Raw genomic sequence first — 19,330 nt, 5'->3', positions numbered from 1 at the left:
AGCTCTAGTTGTATTCAAGAAGCCAACCCTTAGGAGAGGCTAATGAAATGCTGTTGAAAGTAAACAAACCAGAAATATTTTAATGTAGATTAAACTTACCAATAATAAAAAAATTTAAAATAGCCTGGAAATTTTTATATATATACAGTTATTATTACCTGGAAAGCCACTATCTCCTGCTATGGAAACAAAACAGACATACAAATACAGCAAGCCCTAAACTCAAAGTTCTTAAATGAATGCCTTTCTGATTAGCTTACTCTACATAGGTGGTTTAAATACTATAAACTTGAATCACTGGAATATATTTACATGTAAAGGCTCTTTTTTTCAGTTACATAATTGGATTAGAGCTGAGTATATTGGAGTGGTAACTATTCATGGTGCAAAATCTGTTGAGTAACTACCATGGTAGAACAGATGATTCTTGCATTGAATATGTCTATGTAATGATTGGGGGTTTTTTCACACTGGTGAAACTATTGCATTCCTTTCTGTCACTTAATAGCTACTTCAAATAAATCTTTTGGTATTTTTTATATACAAACAAAAAGTTACTCATATTAAGTGGGATTGAAATGGAGAGAGATGTAAATAGCTATAGGTAGGCTGTAATCTAAACTTCACTGCTTAGTCTGACACTGGCAGTTTAAGGATGGAGGAAGGTATGAGTCAGAGCACAAATGAGAACTCAGTCAAAGCTGCTGTCTGTTTTTAAAATATGTACTGGATTGTATCATAAGAACTGCTCTAATCCTCTCCAGAGTGAGGCAGGTACCACCTTCCCTATGGTCTGTGTTTCCTTTTTATCAAAAAGTTTTGTTACAGACTTCAGCATCAAGTATTTCCAGACAAGGCAGAGTCACTGTCCACTGTAAATATTTAAATGCCAGCCATAACTTTACCATAGTTAGGCCACATATGTTCTCAGCAGAATATATGGAAGAGATAACTAGTCCTGAAGTTATGAAAATGATCTCTAAGGTGATGAGAGAAAGTAGAAATCCCTTCTGCTAGAAATGGAGGACAGAATTGAAGAGTTGTGGATTTTTTCCTAATGGTTGACTAAATGGTTGGATGAAAGATTATTCTGTATACTCCTAAGATTATCCACCTTTTTTTTTTTTTTTTGTTCCAGTAGGTATCCAGTAATTCCAGAAAGTGGAGAAAAATATCAAATATTTTATATTTTTTCTTGTCAGTTATCTTTTGCCTTTTCTCCTTTATTCATTCTGTCTTCAGTGAGGACTTACTATTCCATGCCTAAAGTAAAAGGAATCCCTTCTGGTGATCTAGTCTGATTGTCTATATAATGCATGTCACAGGACTCCTTTTTCACAATTATTATTTGAAGTAGAAATAATTTTTTAATCCATTCCTAATTTAAATATTATCAAGCAGCTGAGTACAGATTAGAGCTCCTACTGAGATTTTCCAGTGGCTAATTAACCTTACTGTTAAACTCAGACTTGGAATTACAGGTTTTTGTTTAGATCCATGCTCTAAGCATTGATGTTCTCATCATTTTGCCAGTTCTGTTGAAGATTCTGTTATAAGCTTGTTTTCAGTGCAGATGCTTTGTATTATCCTGAAGTTCACAAACAATTCCAAGTGACTGGTTGAATAATCATGGTTTACTGAGTTAATGTTCTTCAGATGAGTTGTGGTAACTCAAGTAAGTGTCTTGCAAATGACTTTTGATTGTGTACATGCACAATAAAACTAGCTCTTGAATAATTTTCAGGCCTCCTGAAATATTTCAGCCATGTTTTACAGTGCTCCCTGAACTAAATTTCCATGCTCTTTGCATTTTCTTATTTAAAGTAGACAGACTGAACTCTTCCAAGTGTCCTATAAAAGAGTCTTCTTAATTTTGTCACCATTTTCATGTGTTAACTCAAATGCCCTGGGTTTTGGTGTCCTCAGAAGCCCTAAATAATAGAACCAAGTTAAGTATTTCAGAAGTTGTATTGTTGAAAAACACACAGATAATGAATTATTGTCTTATTTGTCATTTCCTATTTGAAGTCCTTTGAAATGTTAATTAAGAAAGGGGTTTTTTTGCTACTGTATCAAATTTCATGGTCAGCTGATGAATTGAGATGATGCATCAGCCTTCTGCAAGATAATTTCATTCTGTACACAAAAGCCTATCAATGCCGATTGCTGAAGAATCATTCATTCTTTCTATTGGGATGAGGTTTTTGTTTAGTTTGAAGGTAAAGTCCATACAGGCTTTTATATTCTCTTTATTCTGAATGGTAGATAGATGTTTGAGTCACTTTGACCTCTATTTTGACTTTGGTCTTATACTTAGGTAATGCTTTCTCCTCTTATGCTTCCAGTGGTCTTGGGGTCTCCTTTCCTGCTTCTTCACTTGCACACAAATATGCTATTCCCTAATCTTTGTTTTTTATTCAGTAGTTTTTCAGTGATGGTATTCAGGTGACACAAAAGATAGGAATAGAACAGGTCCCTCGGGCTAAGTAGAGTTCCAGCATTGTAATAAAGAATGTGTGTAAGCCAAGGGCTGAACTGAGGAAAGAAAAATTGCAGTCGTAATAAAAGGGATTTAATCATGACTATTGTCTTGCTTTGTCCCAATTTATTTGCTATTGTAGTAATTTTAGATATTAGCCTTACTAGTATTGGTGTTGTAACTTAGCTTGTATGTCTTACTGGCCTTTCTAATATCCATAAATGTAGGCACAACTGCTTTATGCTTTCAGGTAAGCACTTTGTGTCAGAAACCATAGACATGAAGGTAATTTGATAAAGGTTTTTTTTTATGAATGCTTTAAAGAAATTAACAACTTTGTTAGCTTTAAGCAAAACAAAACAGATTGCTCACAAAAATAAGAAAAAACACTGTCCTAATATTACGGTTCCTATATAACAGCATCCAGAACATTACTGTTTTAGAAATGAACAGATGAAGAAAGCGAGAGAAAAAAAATAGAAATATGTTAACTTACCAAAATGTTTTGAAGTTAATTGAATGATTTAATACATTGTTAATCTATTGCTGACATTTAAAGTTATTAAGTAATTGAAGTTCTCTGAACTTCACTGTATTTAACGATTTTCCATATACAACTATTTTAATAAGAGTGAAAGCAATTGTTTTAAGACTGATTGTTGTATTAAAGGCATGTGTTGTACTTAGAGACCTTCAAATGTTTTAAAATCACAATGGAACAGTGGTGATAATATCATTTACTCAAGCACTGGAAAATGGGGAGAGTTGCTCTTGAAAAAATTGCATGAATAGGAGAAGACATTAATATTTTGACTATCAAGAATATCATGTGCTAAATCATACAGTTTTAGGAAAGGGTATATTTTTATTTACAATATATAACAATAACCTTTAATATACAGATATATTTACATTCTTTTAAAAGTTTTAGATTCCTGCTGAAACTTGAGAAATGGCAGGATGTCACAAGGGTAACTTCGGCTTATTTTCAAAGTTTGGTGGTTACCAAGAACATTTTTTACAGAGATTTTTTTTTCTGTAGGTACTCAAGGACATTATCAATATGAAACTCAGGTTATTTTTGAACTGCAGATCTAAGCTGTCCGAAGTGCCGCTGAAGAGGTTAGTAGTTCATAGCTTGTCGTGCTCATTTTGGAAAAACAACCTTAATGGTGTATATTTTCTTAAAAAGGAAACTTTGCTTTGTGTTTCTGAGTTATTTTTGTTGACTCATTTTCCACTGAATGTTACCTAAGCAGTTTGCACTTGTTTAAAGAAAAGTTCTTGTTCTAATGTGTCAAGCATGGTATCACAGGGAAATGATCTAGTGCATCAAATGCACCTCTCATAAATAGGCCTTAAATAAATCAATAGTCTTTTATGCCTGTGAAAAGTTGCAGAGGGGGATCATCTGTCAAAATTGTTCCCTTCTTTACAGCCCACTCTTTGTGTAATGAATTGTACAGATGCAGTACTCCTAAGAATTTAATTCATCTGAATAAAGATACAGTCTGCATTTGTTATATTGAGATGTTGTTATATTTCATTGAGAATATGATAGCTGAGTGTATCTACTATAAATTGAAGTTTCTTTTATCTGTGTGTAAAAATCAGGGTTCACTAATTCAGTGATAGACATGTACACTGAAATTAATTCCCTCCAAGAGGATTTCTTTCCCTCTAAGAGAAATGTTTAAGTGTAGCCATCTCCTTGGCAGGTATTTTACCTATAATTCTAACACCTGTATTACTAATTACCTGTTGGAGATGCTGGTGGTAGTGCCTGTCCTTTAGCCAGAGGGTGGCAGAATTAATCATTTGCCCACAAAACAGAAGTCCTTAGTTTTTATGCATCTCTTGTTCCATAAGAGGGTCTTAATTATCAGTCTTCTGAGTGTCTTCTTGTGTGAACATCATTATGATGGCTTTTGAAGCTGGGCGCTTTGCAGGTTTTGGTGCCTGGTTCTTTCCTTGTGCTTGGGAAAAGCAATTTTACATGTGGAATAACTGGGGTAAGAGCTGGAGAGGAACAGAGCAACCCTACCTTTCCTCTGCTCTATCCTTGCTGCTGCTAGTGACAGTAGCCATTCTCAAAGGCTTTTCTTCCAACAGAGATTAGTCCTTCTGTATAGTTCAGTGATGCAGATTCTGAGAATTCAAGGCTGCTACCAGTCAAGCAATCTAGATGCACCTCTTGGGTATTTACTTTCATAGCCTTTAGAGTGTTAATGGAAAACAGGCACATCCACAAATTACCAAAAGTGTATAGTTCTGTGTTCATCTACCAGCCCATTTGAGATGCTGTAGGTATTGTCTGATGATATTCCAAAAGAAGAGGAGCCACTTTGCCTCTAAATTTCATCAGGCTTGGTAAATATTCACTACATTTTAAAATATTTTAGAAGAGCTTCATGTTTAAACTTTGTATTTCACTAAATGTTGGTGTTTTGTCACACTTGTTTCCAACAGCTTCTTTCGTTTTGTTCTGGAACCAGAATTGACTTATGGAATCAACAAGCACCTTCCTTCTGAACCTGTAGCAAAATTCCTAGAATTGCCAGAATCACCTCTTTTGACCCTAAACATGATCACTCCTGAAAGCTGGCTGGTTGAAGCAGTAAACAGTTCCTGTGACCTTGATAACATTCATTTGCAGGAAGTAAGTAATAGTTTGCAAACACTGTAAAACTTGTGTTGGCCCCTCTACTTCAAGAGGGAAGTGGAAATGTTGCAAGATTTGTCTTGTGTCAGTTCTCCTGAAATATTTTATTTGGTAATTGATTATTTAGGCAATATTTTACCATTTCTATTGTCATCATCTTTTCTTCCTTTTCTCTCTTAAAAAAAAATGTCTTAAAGGAAAGCAATGGAATAGAAAAAAATCAGAATGCAAAGTACAAGTTAAAGCAATATACCTATTATGTTGAGTTTTATGTTTGGAGAAATACTGCATTTAAGATAAAAGTAAAGCAATTAAAGGATTCTTTGTGTTTCCTAGTTCTTGTAACCTAGGTAAGTCTTCATATAAACTGGAATATGTGACTGTTTATTAATGTAGTTCAAAATTTATTTCACCCTCTTTTAGTTCACAATTCTTTCAGTTATTACTTAATTCTATTTTAATCCCCCATTTTCAAAATCATTAGATTTGTTTGAGTCAATAAGCTTATGCAAGATATTGAGGGTGTTTGATTGACCAAAACTGTGTATTTGGAAAGTGTATTGTGAAAGTAAAGCTGGGATTTACACAGTCAGTGGAGAGAAGGTCCCTCCAGAGAGTGATCCTTCCTCTTTGTGTTGGATACCTGTTCTATAATTGAGTTCAGCTCCTGTGGATGGACTTTTCTTCAGGTTTTTTTGACTGTGGGAGTTACCTTGTGGTAAATCTCACACAACATGTTTTTGACTAATATTTTGCTTCTCCCACATAAGTAAGTGACATAATTTATTGATGAAGCATTCTTTCCATAGATAAAAGGGGCAGTTATAGCAGAATATGAGCTGGAATATATATTGCTTGAAGGACATTGCTTTGATGTGACAACTGGACAACCTCCTCGAGGGTTACAGTTCACTCTGGGCACAAAGAAGAATCCTGTCATGGTTGATACTATTGTGATGGCCAACCTTGTAAGTACTTAGTGCAGGAACAGTCATTACAATTGCACACTTCTTGTGAGAATTCTTCATGAGCATCTTGTTCTTTAGATCCATTTCTCTGTGTTGCAGGCTTAGTGATGCTAAAAGTAACAGGCACGTCCTGGAGCTGAGCTCATCTCCACTTTGCTGAGCTTTCCCCCTGCTTCTCTCTTGTGATGCAGTATAGGTTTGAATACAACTTAATTTTATGCTCTTGCCTGAAGTGCCTAAACTGGCAGCCTAATTGCCTTTAGTAGGTGGTAGGAGGCAGTTATATTCAGGCTGAGATTCCCTGACAAATGTAAGGTATGATTCACGTTCTGATTAAAATAACCAAATAACCCTTTTAGTTACACAATGGTCCAGAGAAGACTCCCATTTTAGATGCTTCATAGGTGCTTAGAGCCTTGGTGGGACATACCCACACCTGAGAATTTCTCTCATCATGCAAAGTAATTATTTTTCATGTTGGCAGTCTGTAGAGCAGAAGACCATGTGACTTCTGAAGTGAAAGATTTATTTTCTATTGGCTAAGGGAATTCGATAGGGAAGGATTTTGTTGAATAAGACATTTTACCTATCTGCTATTCTCTAGTCTTTGTAAATACTGTACCATAAGGAATGAAATACTTAATAAATTGTGAATCTTTGATTTTTGCACAATTATTGAATATGGATTCAACAGTAGATGATGTTTGGCATGATGAAACTTCTAAAAATTCTTCACATTTCAAAGCTTGCTCTCTGTGACTTTAACATAGCAGTAGCTGTTTACAGTGTTCCTAAAATGGGAAGGAATTGTGTTGAAAGTTGTTCCAGACAAAAATTTGGAGTTTCAGAGAAGCTTTTCAATTTAGGGTCTGTTCAATAATTTATTTCTTTGCTGCTCTTTTACTTGCTGTCCTTGAATGGACCTGCAGGAAGGGTGATAGTTGTTGCATCACTGACACACTTCTTTCAGGGCTAGTACAAATGTTGAGTAGTTTATTTCTGTATATGAAAATGATTGAGTCTGAAATGCAACCAGGACAAGTGCCTGTCTTTTTTACTTAGGGGTATTTTCAGCTGAAAGCAAATCCAGGTGCTTGGACACTGAGATTGCGTAAAGGAAGATCTGAGGAGATCTATCAGGTTTTTTCGTAAGTATGAATCCATCATTTGGAAATAAAAATTAATCACATACTTTGAAAAGATCTGACAACACTGAAGGAAAGTGAGTAAAGATAGCATTAAAAAGTATAAGATGCAAATGATGATTTAAAGTTTGTAAGGAATACCTTTTTTCCTTGTATTGTTAGTTGTTGTTTGATGGCTTCATGTGTTTTTGAAGGCATTTCAGTATATTAATGCACAATAAACCTAAGCTGTTCAGCTAGACTAGATGCCAGCAGTGTCCCTTACTACACAGCTACCAGACATTTTCCTGTCAGTTCCATGCATGGTTAGCATGATCACACAATGGCGCCAAATTCTGTAGAAATATCACTTATGTTGATTAATATTTTGGAATTCCCAGCATACATAATATGTAATTTCAAGAGTATGTCCAGTGGAGCATTGCTCTCGAGAACTATCTTGATCAGCTGGAGGAAGTACCACGAATTTCCCTCTCACAATTTTTTCCTGCCCTGAGGATGCCTCTGAATGCAGTATGTTTATAGGTGGCATCTTTTTTTAACAGGAGCATTGTAGTCATTTCAGTTCTGGACTTTTTTCTTCAATTAATTCTGAGTGTTTCTTAGTTGTCTAAGTTATTCAAGGATCACTGTGGCTACACCTCCACCTTAGGATATCAAAGCACCCTTCATTTTGAGACCCTGGCTGCATGTTGACTGTGCCACATTTCCCTCTCTTGGGAGAAACCTCTGGCCATAGAAGGAAAGTTGTATTCCTGCAACTGGCATTTAGGTGACATCTTTATGGCTTCTAGATCTGTAATTTCCATGGTTGATTTTCATGTAAAGGAATATATGTGCTCACCATCATTCCAACTATTCCTTAGAAGAATCGCTTTTCCCCCATGCTTTATGTAAAAGCACAGACCTGTAGCCTATGAGAGCTTTCTCTTGAAGCTTTAGATGTAATCACTTCTGGAGGAGCAGTATTGTTTATTTAATTTCTCCTTCAGTTTTTCCTTTTTTTTTTTCCTTTTTCATGTTATCCCTTTTCCCCTTCCAAGTAATTGTGTGGTTTGAAATAGGTCTATTTCCTATAAAATATTTATTATTACTTGAAGCCCAGGAATACATAGTTCCATATGTTGTTAATTATCAGCTACTATGAAAAACCAAAAAACTTAATGAACCCCTTTGTGGTTTTGAACATTTAGTTAATATCAGTGTTACAGGGAGAAATATAAATGGGATGTTAGATTAATTCTGTTTGTTTGCAATTTTCAATTTATTTTTTTTCAGAAATCACAATCTGTTGAAAAAGCAGAAAAACATAGTCCTTACCCTTAGAGGTTCACCTAATCTCCACCAACTGTATCTGTGCCATTTGTCTAATTTAGCATTTAATTCTTAAGAAATATAAAGTGATTTATATAAGATAGCATGGTTTAAAAAATAATGTAATGAGGTGCAGTTGGGTTAAATAATGAAACAAAATGAAACAAAACCACTCTACTTTCTAGCCTGGATCAAAGGAAATTTAAATTATCTGCTGAGGTTGTGCTCATTTTCCCTCTGTAGCATAAATGGGCTTAATTGAACTCAGCTAAGTTACTAAAAACTAATACCTCATGAGGAATCTAAACAATGCAATTTATTTAATCTCATTATTCCAACTGTAGACTTAAGGTGCAACAGGAAAAGTGTGTTTGTGGGGCTGCACCAGGGTCTTTGATATTTCTTTTACAGTATTAATAGGATGAAGTTGCTATCAGAGCTCAGGCAAGTGTTTGATAGGATGGAATTTTGCTAAGAGCTGTTGCAGTATATTCTCCATCCACATATATTAGTCACACCCTCTCCTGTTGAACTGTGAGATGAACCTGTTTCCTTTGAGGCACAGGCCTGTACATTATGAAGGGAGTTTTAGAATGTTCTACATCTCAGTATTTATCTTACTTGCTTCTCTCATAGTTGGAAGAAATTTATTTTTATTATACATAAGTACATAACATTTGATATAAGCTACCTCTTTCTTCTTGAAGACTGCTTCTAACAGGGATCATTATATTGATGCAGTCACACTTGTAAATCAATTTATTATTAATAAATTACTATGAATATTAGGAAAATAAAAATCATTATACTCAGCAATAATCTGAGCACTGCTTATTATTGGGACTTTGTTGGTAGGAAAACAATTAGGTGTTGTGAGATAAGATTGCAGAAAATTATTTATAGCTAAAGATATATGTAAAATCCTGATTAATATTTTACTTTTTAAAAAGGCAGGTAGATATATTAGATATAAGATATATTATTATAATTTGATGTCATGCTGACTGCCTAGTCAAAGGTATATCTTTTATAATTTAGGAAAGGAGCTGTATGTTTGTTTCTTGGGCTCGAGGTTTTAAAGGATCTCCATTTCTTGAACCCAAATTCTTTTGTCCCCCATATGGAAAATGATAATTTGTATTATATTGGTACTTACGTGTATTTGTATTAAAAGCATCTAAGTGTTTTGAAGTTAAAGTTGGGACATAAATAGTCTGCTAGACATGTTTTGCTTTTCACAATTACATAATGTTAAGGTAGCTGTTATTACATATGTCATAGTGCTGTCAGTATGCAAGATATTTTGCTTAGATTTAAAAAGGTTGTTCATAGTAGGACAGAAATTCATCAAACTGAGTTCTGTGCAGAGTAAAACAGTTGGCACTCAGTAGAGATGGAGCCCACAGGGAAGCATCCATGAAAGAGATTTAGGGAGACAAAGCAATGTTGTTGAATTTACATCCAAACCAAACACTCTGAGAATATTGCAGAGACTTTGGAAAATCCTCTTTATCAGCAGAATCCTCTGTATCTACCTACAAAATTCATAGCATAGGGATTTTGAGGTAACTGAGTGAATAACAGAGAAAATATTGGCTGTGTGAACACTGGGGGCAAAAATGGAACATAGCGCTGGATGCTGCTATCAGCAGTTTGTGTTTGGATGAAATTTTACTATTTTAGAACTTTTTAGTAGCACACTTTATTTAAAATTGAATTAATATCTGAGCAGTATACATCCCTGTGATGCAAAGACCATTGGCTGGGTGTGCATATGTAGGATATTTTAAAAGTGTGAAAATAAAACTACAATAGAGTAGAAAAGTTCAGGTAATTCTGAACATTGTTTTATTCAAGGATAGGCCATCTCCGTGAGACTTTGTGATTACAGGCACATTTTACAAAAAAAGTGTATTAAATAGAAAATTGAGATGAATGTATAAAATCCTGCAGTGTTCAGGTAAGTGGTATGATACACACTGAAACAAGATTTAAATACTTCTGTTTTCTAGGGGAAAAAAAAGAAGCCTAAGGGGGTAGCAGATTACTTTCTTAAGCCCATTTTTTGTGTGGGTAGCAAGAGGAACCTACATAATGCTGATAAAAGACAGGAGGGATTGAAGTGGAAATATATGAGCTGTTGAGTTGTAAAAGCTAGAAAATTTCAAAATTATGTTGTTATTATATTGTATCACAGTAACATTTTTCATATTAGCTGCTCTGTGGACTGCAGTAGTTTGGAGACGCCTGAATGGCTTTAAAGTGATGTTCAGTAGGGCAGAGGTTCCTGTGGTGCTTGCACAGCTGTGTCTTCAGGGGCACAGTTTCCAAAGCCAGCCAGTTGAAAGCCAATATTCACTATCTGAGCACGGTGGTGAAGCCTTCCCTATACTTCTAAAAGCAGGTCTATTTTGAGGTCCATTTAATGCCATCACACAATTTTTAAGATGTTTTCCATATTCGAAAAATAAATTGTTGTTTAATATTTGAATATTTTATATATATATATATATATATAATATATAATAATGTGTTTAGCTCTAGCTTACTACAGTTTTTTGATTAGTAAATTTCCTGTGAAAATTCAAATTAAAAAGTAAAGGCGATGACTGTGGCAATGTCCAGTGATGAATAAAACAAAGTTTTTGAAGTCAAAATATAATTAGATGCAAGTGACATAATTTTTTTCTGTAAATATCAGCAATTTTAGACATTATTCTCTGAGTAAACCCAAGTAACAATGCATATTTTAATGAGACAGTACATTTGTCTGGGCTTTTTTTTCCTCCTCACAGCCATGAAGGAACAGATTCTGTGGCTGACCTGACAGACATTATTGTGGTATTAAACAACTTCAGAAGCAAAATCATCAAAGTTCAAGTACGTATGCAGTGTTTCCTGGTATGAAATATGACTTAGGCTTATGTGTCTCAGGCTATATTTAATTGAAATATGTATACTGAAATATATAATTTAGATTTTGTATAATTAAAAAGAAGGATGTGCAAATTAATGTAGTTAATTTGATCCAATCAGGTTGTACTAATTGTGTGGGAGATTTGTTAAATAGATGTTAAACATAGATAACATTTATCTCATCTAGCTCGAGATGCCCAAGTGTGTCTTGGTGACTTAAATCCCTTTCTGCTTAGCAGGAGAGAGTCCAAAGGACTGCTCATCCCTGTTCAGATATGGATTTAAACTAGGAGAATGACCTCTTGAGACATCCATTTCCAGGAGAGATTTTACACAAAGTCCAGAGTGCAAGTTAAAATTAGTTGTGTTGAATGTTACCCTAGGCGACCAAATTTGTGTCAACAAAATTACATTACTTTCATTAGATGTCTTAAAAACAGCTAATGGAGCACCACTTATAGTAAGGAGAAAGATCCTCATAATACACTATATTTTCCACTATATATTTTAAATATTTTTAAAATATTTGTAAGTATTTTAAAACACCAGACATGAGTCTCTTCCCCAGTCCTGTAACTAAAAGTTTCCAGAAGCCAGGGAAAATGTGTGAGACTCTGGAGCACGATGAGCCTGTCTTTAAACAACAGAGAATGGGTAAAAGGGTGCCTAATTTTCCTATTTTGACCCAAAATAGAAATACTATTTTATGTGAAAGATGGTATGTGTATTAAGCGTATAACTAGAATATGTAAGCTCTGCCATTCAGTTGAACTCTAGAATCACTTCACTGATCTGTAGGATGTGGCTTCAGGAGCATTGGCTAAGAAGACTCATGATTTAGTGTCAACAGAAATCTGTGTTAGCTTGACAGTATAAACATGTGAAATTTAATATGACTAGATTCACACATTCAGCTTGTAAGAAGCTATTTGGTTTTCAAAAGCAATTAGATTTCTTTTAATCAAGGAAATTGGGGTGGTAAATGAAATTAATCTTGAACCATTACAAGCATCTGGATAAGACAGCAGAAATTGCTTAAGTTGGATGCGAGAGCTTATGTTTCAGTGATAAATTTGTCACTTTCTCCCTGTGAAGGGCTTATGAAAAGACAGTTTCCTCTCAGGTAAGTTCCACTGTGAGGTGCTACGCTTCTGCCAGCTAATGGCTGGATCATAAACTTGTGAGGGAGGAAAATGAGATAAAATTCACCACGCTTGTAGTTGTTGTTTGCATGAAGATGTACAGAGGGCTTGAAACGTGCTGGCTGATTTATTAATCACCATATTTAGTGGCTCTAGCCACTTAGTACACCATAGTGAGATAATCACAATACAAGTAGTAATTACCATCAACTACCTTCCCAAGTTATACAAATGCATTTATTTTACTGACTAGGTACAGAAAAAGCCTGATAAAGTGAATGAAGAGCTTCTTACAGATGGAACAGCAGGGAAAAAAGGAAATGTGGAATCAGTTGCAAGGTAATGCATAACTTGATTCTAATTCAACTGTTCCAGGACATGTTTATTATTACTCATAGCAAGTAAATTTTCTTACTTGATACTGATACAAATGTGTAAAAAGTCTCTCCAGGGGATTTATAATGTAAATAAAAAGGGGGAAAGACAAGCTATAATGTCATGTAAATCTCCTTTTTTATTCCCTTCTTAATCTCTCCTTTGTATTTCCAGTTTCTCTTCATTTTCTCCTTTGGCTATTGTTTCCATTTTACGGTGGCAGGAAATCGGTCTCAATGTGAAAATCTCAGCTAGTTATGTGGTACTCAGATATGTCAAACTAAACATCAAAAAGCAGACCAATTCTGCTTGTCTGCTTCTGGACATAATTTATGAAATCTCAAGTGTTTTTACCTTTTACTTTTGAGTTCTTTAAGTAATTGTAATAAGCATCTCAAGCATTACATTTGGGGCTAATAACTTTGTAGTATTTCTAATTTGCTGTTTTGAACAAGACTCAAAAAAGGTTTTCTTCAGTTTTCAGTAGGTTGGACAATGGTTGTCAGTCACAGACTGCTAAAGGAAATAAAGAAAAGGCATAGCAGTTCTACTTTATCTACTAATCACTTGGCTCCAGTCAGTCCTGTACACGCCTCTCTTGGTAGATCCAAGCCTGGCTTCTGTTCCAGCTTTGAATGTCTCATGATGGAGGCCTCTTGTGCCACAAGTACCTTCAGACCTGAGATTATGTTGAGTGTCTGTGGCTGATTTTGTGTTTATCACCACTTATCCACAGATGATTTTATTGTTACAATGTAATAGAATCACAGAATGTTAAGGGTTGGGAGTGTCTTTGAAGATCATCTAGTTTCAAGCCCCCTGCCATGGGTAGGACCATCTCCCACTCGACCAGCTTGTTCAGAGCACCATCCAGCTTGGCTTGAACACTGACAGGGATGGGGCAGCCACAGCCTCCTAGGGCAGCCTGTTCCAATGTCTAACCACCTCACACTCAAGGATTCCTTCCTACTGTCTAACCTAAATTTCGCTTTTGCAGTTTGTACTCACATTGACTAGATTCAGGGACCCTCCCAGACTACTATGCTACGACTCTCAAAAATTTCTTCCACACTGGACCCACATTGCAGCACAAAGGTTCCTCTGAAGAATGATGTTAGTTGAAGGAATTTTTCATTGACTTCAAACTTCCCACTTCTAATTGGCTGCATCAGAGGATGTATGTGCAGAGATCAAAATCTTAGCTCCTTCTAAGAAGGTTACAAGGGCAGAGATCTCTGAACCTTCCAGGTCTTGCCTTTTTGTCACAGTAGCATTCGTCATGCTCTTGAGCTTGGCTGGGCCAAGGAAGCCCTTTACCCAGTGAAGTTTTTTTGCTCTTCCCAGTGATTCAAGGTTGTGGCTCAAGGGCATGATTTGAGGCTGTCAGCCTCTTGCCATCTAGGATCTTGTCAAATACCCTTTCTTTTTGTTATCCCAGAACAAAAAGAATATCCACCTGCACATTGTTCACTACAGGAACCCACATGTGCTCTAACATGGGAGATGTGCACACCACTTTGCCCAGGCCCTTTCATACCTGAGCTGCCCTTCTCCCACTGACTGCTTTTCCCATGTGACCTTAAAGGTCAGCCCAGCAGCTTTGGGAAATTTCTGCTTTCTGTAAAGCTTTGCAGAATCAATATTTTCAAGATCCTTGCATCAAACCTCAGTTTTCTTTTTTCACATGTGATGGCTGCTTTATAAAGAGCTTGACAGTCTTTCAGTCCTGCTATCACTAAATATAAGTCATGGGACAAAAAGTCAGGAAGAAAGGAGATAGACTGCTTGGACCTGTGAACTGCAGTCTGTTTAGCCTGTGAGAGTTCAGTGCTGGTTGAGAGGTTTTCTGTCTTCTTTGAAGATGCCACACCATGCAGACAATGCCACTCCACTGATGTCTCTCTCTTTCACCATGCCTGAGTGAATAGAACGTGGGTTTCTCAAAAGATTATTCACACCACTTAAACACATTGCAGCCTCTCAGCTTTGTATCACTGGAGTGATCTGAATTCTTTTGAATACATTGGAGATCTGAGACTTGTCTTATTTCCTCTTAAAGATTGTGAGGATACCTATTTTTACACTTTCTAAAGGATACTTTTGAAAGGGATGTAACCAGAAGAAAAAGTAATAGGGTGACTCATGCAATCTAAGTGTGTGAGGAATGACTCATCTCACAAAAAAGACTATTGAGGTAAATTTCCAACAGTATCAAATGGCTTGATAACCATTTGATAACTGTAACCAATCTGGCTCTGCAGTTCTGAGATCTGTGAAGCAGTGCCTGAGGGAGACTGCAGCCACCATCCCCTGCCTCTGTGTGCTGGAAGGCACGAGATTAAAAACCAGCCCTGGTAGACTTTGGTATTCAAAACAAGCAAAGAATGCCGTGCAGCAGAAACAGAAACCTCTGTACAACATACTTCAAATACATAGGGTAGCTTCTAGGGACAGGAAGCAGAGTAATCTGAAGAAGAATTCAACCAGTGTTACAAAAAACACTGGGAAATCCCATCACCACAGGCCTCTGAAAGTTATGAGTGTTCTGGGGAACGCTGTAACTCCTAAGCTTAGGCATGTGCTCTGGAAGTGGAATGTAAGTGTAGAGGATGTGTATTTCTTTTGTGTGTTTTCTTATTTTCAATTCTCCATGAGCTTAATGATAATTTAGTAGGATTTTTTTTTCCTGCTGAATTTTTCTGTATATAATTATTTATAATAATTCTTAGACTTTCAGAAGAAATTCCAACCGATGAGAAGGAAAAGAAAAGTGATATTCTTAACATTTTTTCTGTTGCTTCAGGCCATTTATATGAACGTTTCTTAAGGTAAGGAAAGGTAAAAGGGGAAACAACAATTTCATAACAATACTCTATATTTTCTTAGTAAAACTAAGCAACCTAAAGAAACTGACTTTTTAAACAACATCTGAATAATAAATTTTCAAAAGCGAAAGAAGTTGTATACAGCGAGAACTAAATTAATCCTTAAGAACAAAGTGATTCAACATATAGATGTTCAAAAATACCATGATTCTTTGAAGTCAGAAAATGTCTTTCATTTATGAAGTACAAACATAAAAGATGACGTTCATGCTCTGTATAAAGACACAAGAGAAGTGACTTCATTAGAGTTGTGTCTATTTGTGTTTTATACAAACTGGATTTACTACATGCACATATGGCCTTACTTATCTCAGGGTCCTTTCATTGAGCAGTGACTGCTTTTAAGGAATTCTTACAGTGTTGCCTGATCTCTTCACAACCATCTGTGTTACTTTTCTGATTTGAGCACTGGTGATTTGATGGCTGAGTCATCTGAAGTTTGAACATTGTGTTTCTTTCCTTCGACCTGCAACCACCTTCGTAAAGGGAAAGACACATTTACTTCAAAGGAGAAAAAGTAATCTTAAAATGTCCTACTTGCTGCTTTGTTTTATTTTCGAGTTCATTATGGCTTGATTTTAAGGCAGACTTGACCTCTTGTAAGGTTCTAAGTCACTGCTTATCTCTCTGGTTACACCAAATCAAGGCCACAATAGTGAAAAATAATTGAACCTGAAACAGTGATTCTTACAGTTATTAGGGGTTTCCAGAAGAGGGGGTCTGTGTTGAACTTTGCTTTTTTTTATTTTCAGCAACCTATTAAACTCAACCAATAGATTCTAAAATAAGTTATTTCAGTGGCCAAGTTAATATTTAAGGTACTAACCATTATTCTGATTTAGTCAGGCACCTCTCCTAGAATAAAACATGTTAATAGATGCACTTTTGAAATTGTTCCTTCTACTATTGCTTAGCCAATCTGGATCAAATAAGGCCATCTGAAAGTGCCCTTGAACACATGCTCTTTGAAGCTTTTAATTAGAATTAGATAAAAATTTCTACTTAAATTGGGTTAAAGAAATTATACTTAGAGTTTTAGTACTTTCTAAGTGCAGTTGAAATTTAATGACCCATGTGTATTTGTTTGTTTATTGTAGACTTGTATTTCCACAGAATTATGATGCTTTCTGTCCTACGTCATACAAAAACACCAGTTAAATTTTGGTTTCTGAAAAACTATCTCTCCCCAACATTTAAGGTAGGAGAAGTCTTCCTCTTTCTTTTTTTATTTAAAATTTTAAGTAATTTTGTTTTAATTTCAATTGACTAATTGTATAATTCAAATGAAATTTTTACAGTGGAATATAATCCTTGAATCTTTTAAATATCAGTGTTAGGTATAAGGTTCTTCTCTTCTGGGACATGAAGCCCAGTGATAAATTATAATAATTTATTCTCTTTTGATAGTCTCCAAGAGTTTACATGAAATGCTATTTCTATTGGTGTAACTGAGGATACTGTTAAAACTAAAGGAACATTTAAAAGTAATAAATTATGTAGTCAGTAAGGCCAACACAGCTGCAGCTGCCTTGGAGCATTCACTCCTTTTCCTTTTGAGTCCTTGTGTGTCTCATATATGTGCACCTGATGTTTTTTTGTTCTTCTTTTTGTTCTAGGATGTAATTCCTCACATGGCTAAAAAGTATGGGTTCAAGTATGAGCTGGTCCAATACAAGTGGCCCCGCTGGCTTCATCAACAGACAGAAAAACAAAGAATTATCTGGGGCTACAAAATTCTTTTCTTGGATGTTCTTTTCCCTTTGGCTGTGGATAAAATAATATTTGTTGATGCTGACCAGGTAAGAAAAAATAATGGCATATTACTGTACGAGGAATTAATTTGGGCTTAAACTGATCCAGTTTCATTCTCTGTGACCTTTTTATTCAGATGTTGGTCTTGAAAGACTATTGCAGTTGTACAGACAGAACCAGTGGTGTTGCAGAATGTAAAAGTAAGAATTTCACTTGTCTCCAGTCATGTGGACATTAAGAGTTTCCCTGTCCTGAGTTGTCGTGAGTTGTCTGTGTGGAGAGAAAAGTGCCTGGAGAGATGTGTGTGACCTTAAAGGTGCATTTCACTGAAAGCATATTGGAGTGATTCCATCTCTGGGCTGATTGTGAGAGGAATTCTCCACTATGGACAGTGTCTGAGGTGATTTGCACCTTTGGAAAAACTTCTAGATGGCTGAAATTCTTCAAGATTAATCTTATCTCTATTTTAAATTTGCATGCAGTCCTTCATTCAGGAATGAACATGGTATAATGTACTGAAAGACAAAGTGCTGTCTCAGAAGAGGCATTGAAGAGTTTATCACAAGGTTATCAGAAACCCTGAGACAAATTCTGATGTGTTTCGGTCCCTTTCCAAAGCTCAAGAACAAATTAAACTTAGGTGTAGCCATGCAGACTGCAACTCTGCAATTTCACCTGGATACACCATCTGGGAACACTGGTTGTCTGTCTTAACTACTGTAAGGACTTCTCTGTGCTCCCAAATAGCAAAACTTTTCTTTACCACTGATAAATTAGGTAAGTGGGATTTGAAGGAAGAAGGATTGATTAGCAAATAAAGGGCATTTGTAAAATGTCATTAAAACCTCTTTTTGAAAGTGCCATTGGATACAAGGATTTTTCAAATGATGCAATAATTTTGGACTACTCAAGGTGGGTAACAAATGAGGAGGATTTTTTAGAAGGGACATGATTGGTAGATTTCAAAAGTTATGTTTCTTAATTAAAGAATTTTATATTGGGCAACCAGAAACACTGGTCTGTGAATTAAAAATATTACCAGTTTTATATAATTTATTTAATAAATGTGTTACACAGATGACCACTGTTAATAATATAATAAACAGTAATAAATAATAATTTTTGAACAATAATTTGGCAGTTGTCTCCCAGTGGAATAGTTTATCTATACCTCACTGATATAGCATCTGAGGGGCTTTTTTAAATTAACATTAAACATTGTGAAGCCTGCTGCAATACCTGTCCTCACAGAAACAGTACTAAATTATATTCTTGTTTAGATTGTGAGGAGTGACCTGAAAGAGCTCAGAGACCTGGACCTGAGTGGAGCTCCCTATGGATACACTCCTTTCTGTGACAGCCGCAGAGAGATGGACGGCTACCGCTTCTGGAAATCGGGGTACTGGGCTTCACACCTCGGCAAAAGGAAATACCACATCAGGTAGGACAAGCCCTCGCACACTTCCTGTGCAGTTTGGGAGTTGGATTAAAATCTGGGTGTTGGTGTTGAGGCATTCAAGAGCCATTCTCAGTAAGGGATGAAGAAGGCAGGAGTTCTGATGGTGCGCTGATTTCACCGCTTTATGGTAGTTTCAGCCACTTCATAAAGAAAAATACCCCTTCAGGATGGGAACATGTTTTACTTTCTTGTTGCTTTTATTACTATTATCAAAAAGAGAAAGAAACACAGAA

General features: G+C 35.8%; 1 protein-coding gene across 1 annotated transcript in view; it reads left to right on the top strand.

Annotated features, from left to right (window-relative positions):
- The window catches only part of UGGT2 (UDP-glucose glycoprotein glucosyltransferase 2), a 78,462-nt gene that overhangs the window by 51,975 nt on the left and 7,157 nt on the right, over positions 1-19,330 (top strand). Inside the window, exons 26-35 of the mRNA XM_041423427.1 lie at positions 3,522-3,601; positions 4,949-5,138; positions 5,951-6,109; positions 7,172-7,257; positions 11,364-11,448; positions 12,880-12,965; positions 15,731-15,829; positions 17,000-17,084; positions 17,503-17,685; positions 18,919-19,079. Of these exons, the coding sequence (XP_041279361.1) occupies positions 3,522-3,601; positions 4,949-5,138; positions 5,951-6,109; positions 7,172-7,257; positions 11,364-11,448; positions 12,880-12,965; positions 15,731-15,829; positions 17,000-17,084; positions 17,503-17,685; positions 18,919-19,079 (1,214 nt within the window). The remainder of the gene's footprint in view (positions 1-3,521; positions 3,602-4,948; positions 5,139-5,950; positions 6,110-7,171; positions 7,258-11,363; positions 11,449-12,879; positions 12,966-15,730; positions 15,830-16,999; positions 17,085-17,502; positions 17,686-18,918; positions 19,080-19,330) is intronic.

Source organism: Onychostruthus taczanowskii, unplaced genomic scaffold (assembly GCF_017590055.1).
Source record: "Onychostruthus taczanowskii isolate IOZ18803 unplaced genomic scaffold, ASM1759005v1 scaffold77, whole genome shotgun sequence".
NCBI classification, from domain to species: domain Eukaryota; kingdom Metazoa; phylum Chordata; class Aves; order Passeriformes; family Passeridae; genus Onychostruthus; species Onychostruthus taczanowskii.
The sequence above is the reverse complement of the archived record's forward strand: the minus strand, read 5'-3'. Positions and strand labels throughout refer to the sequence as shown.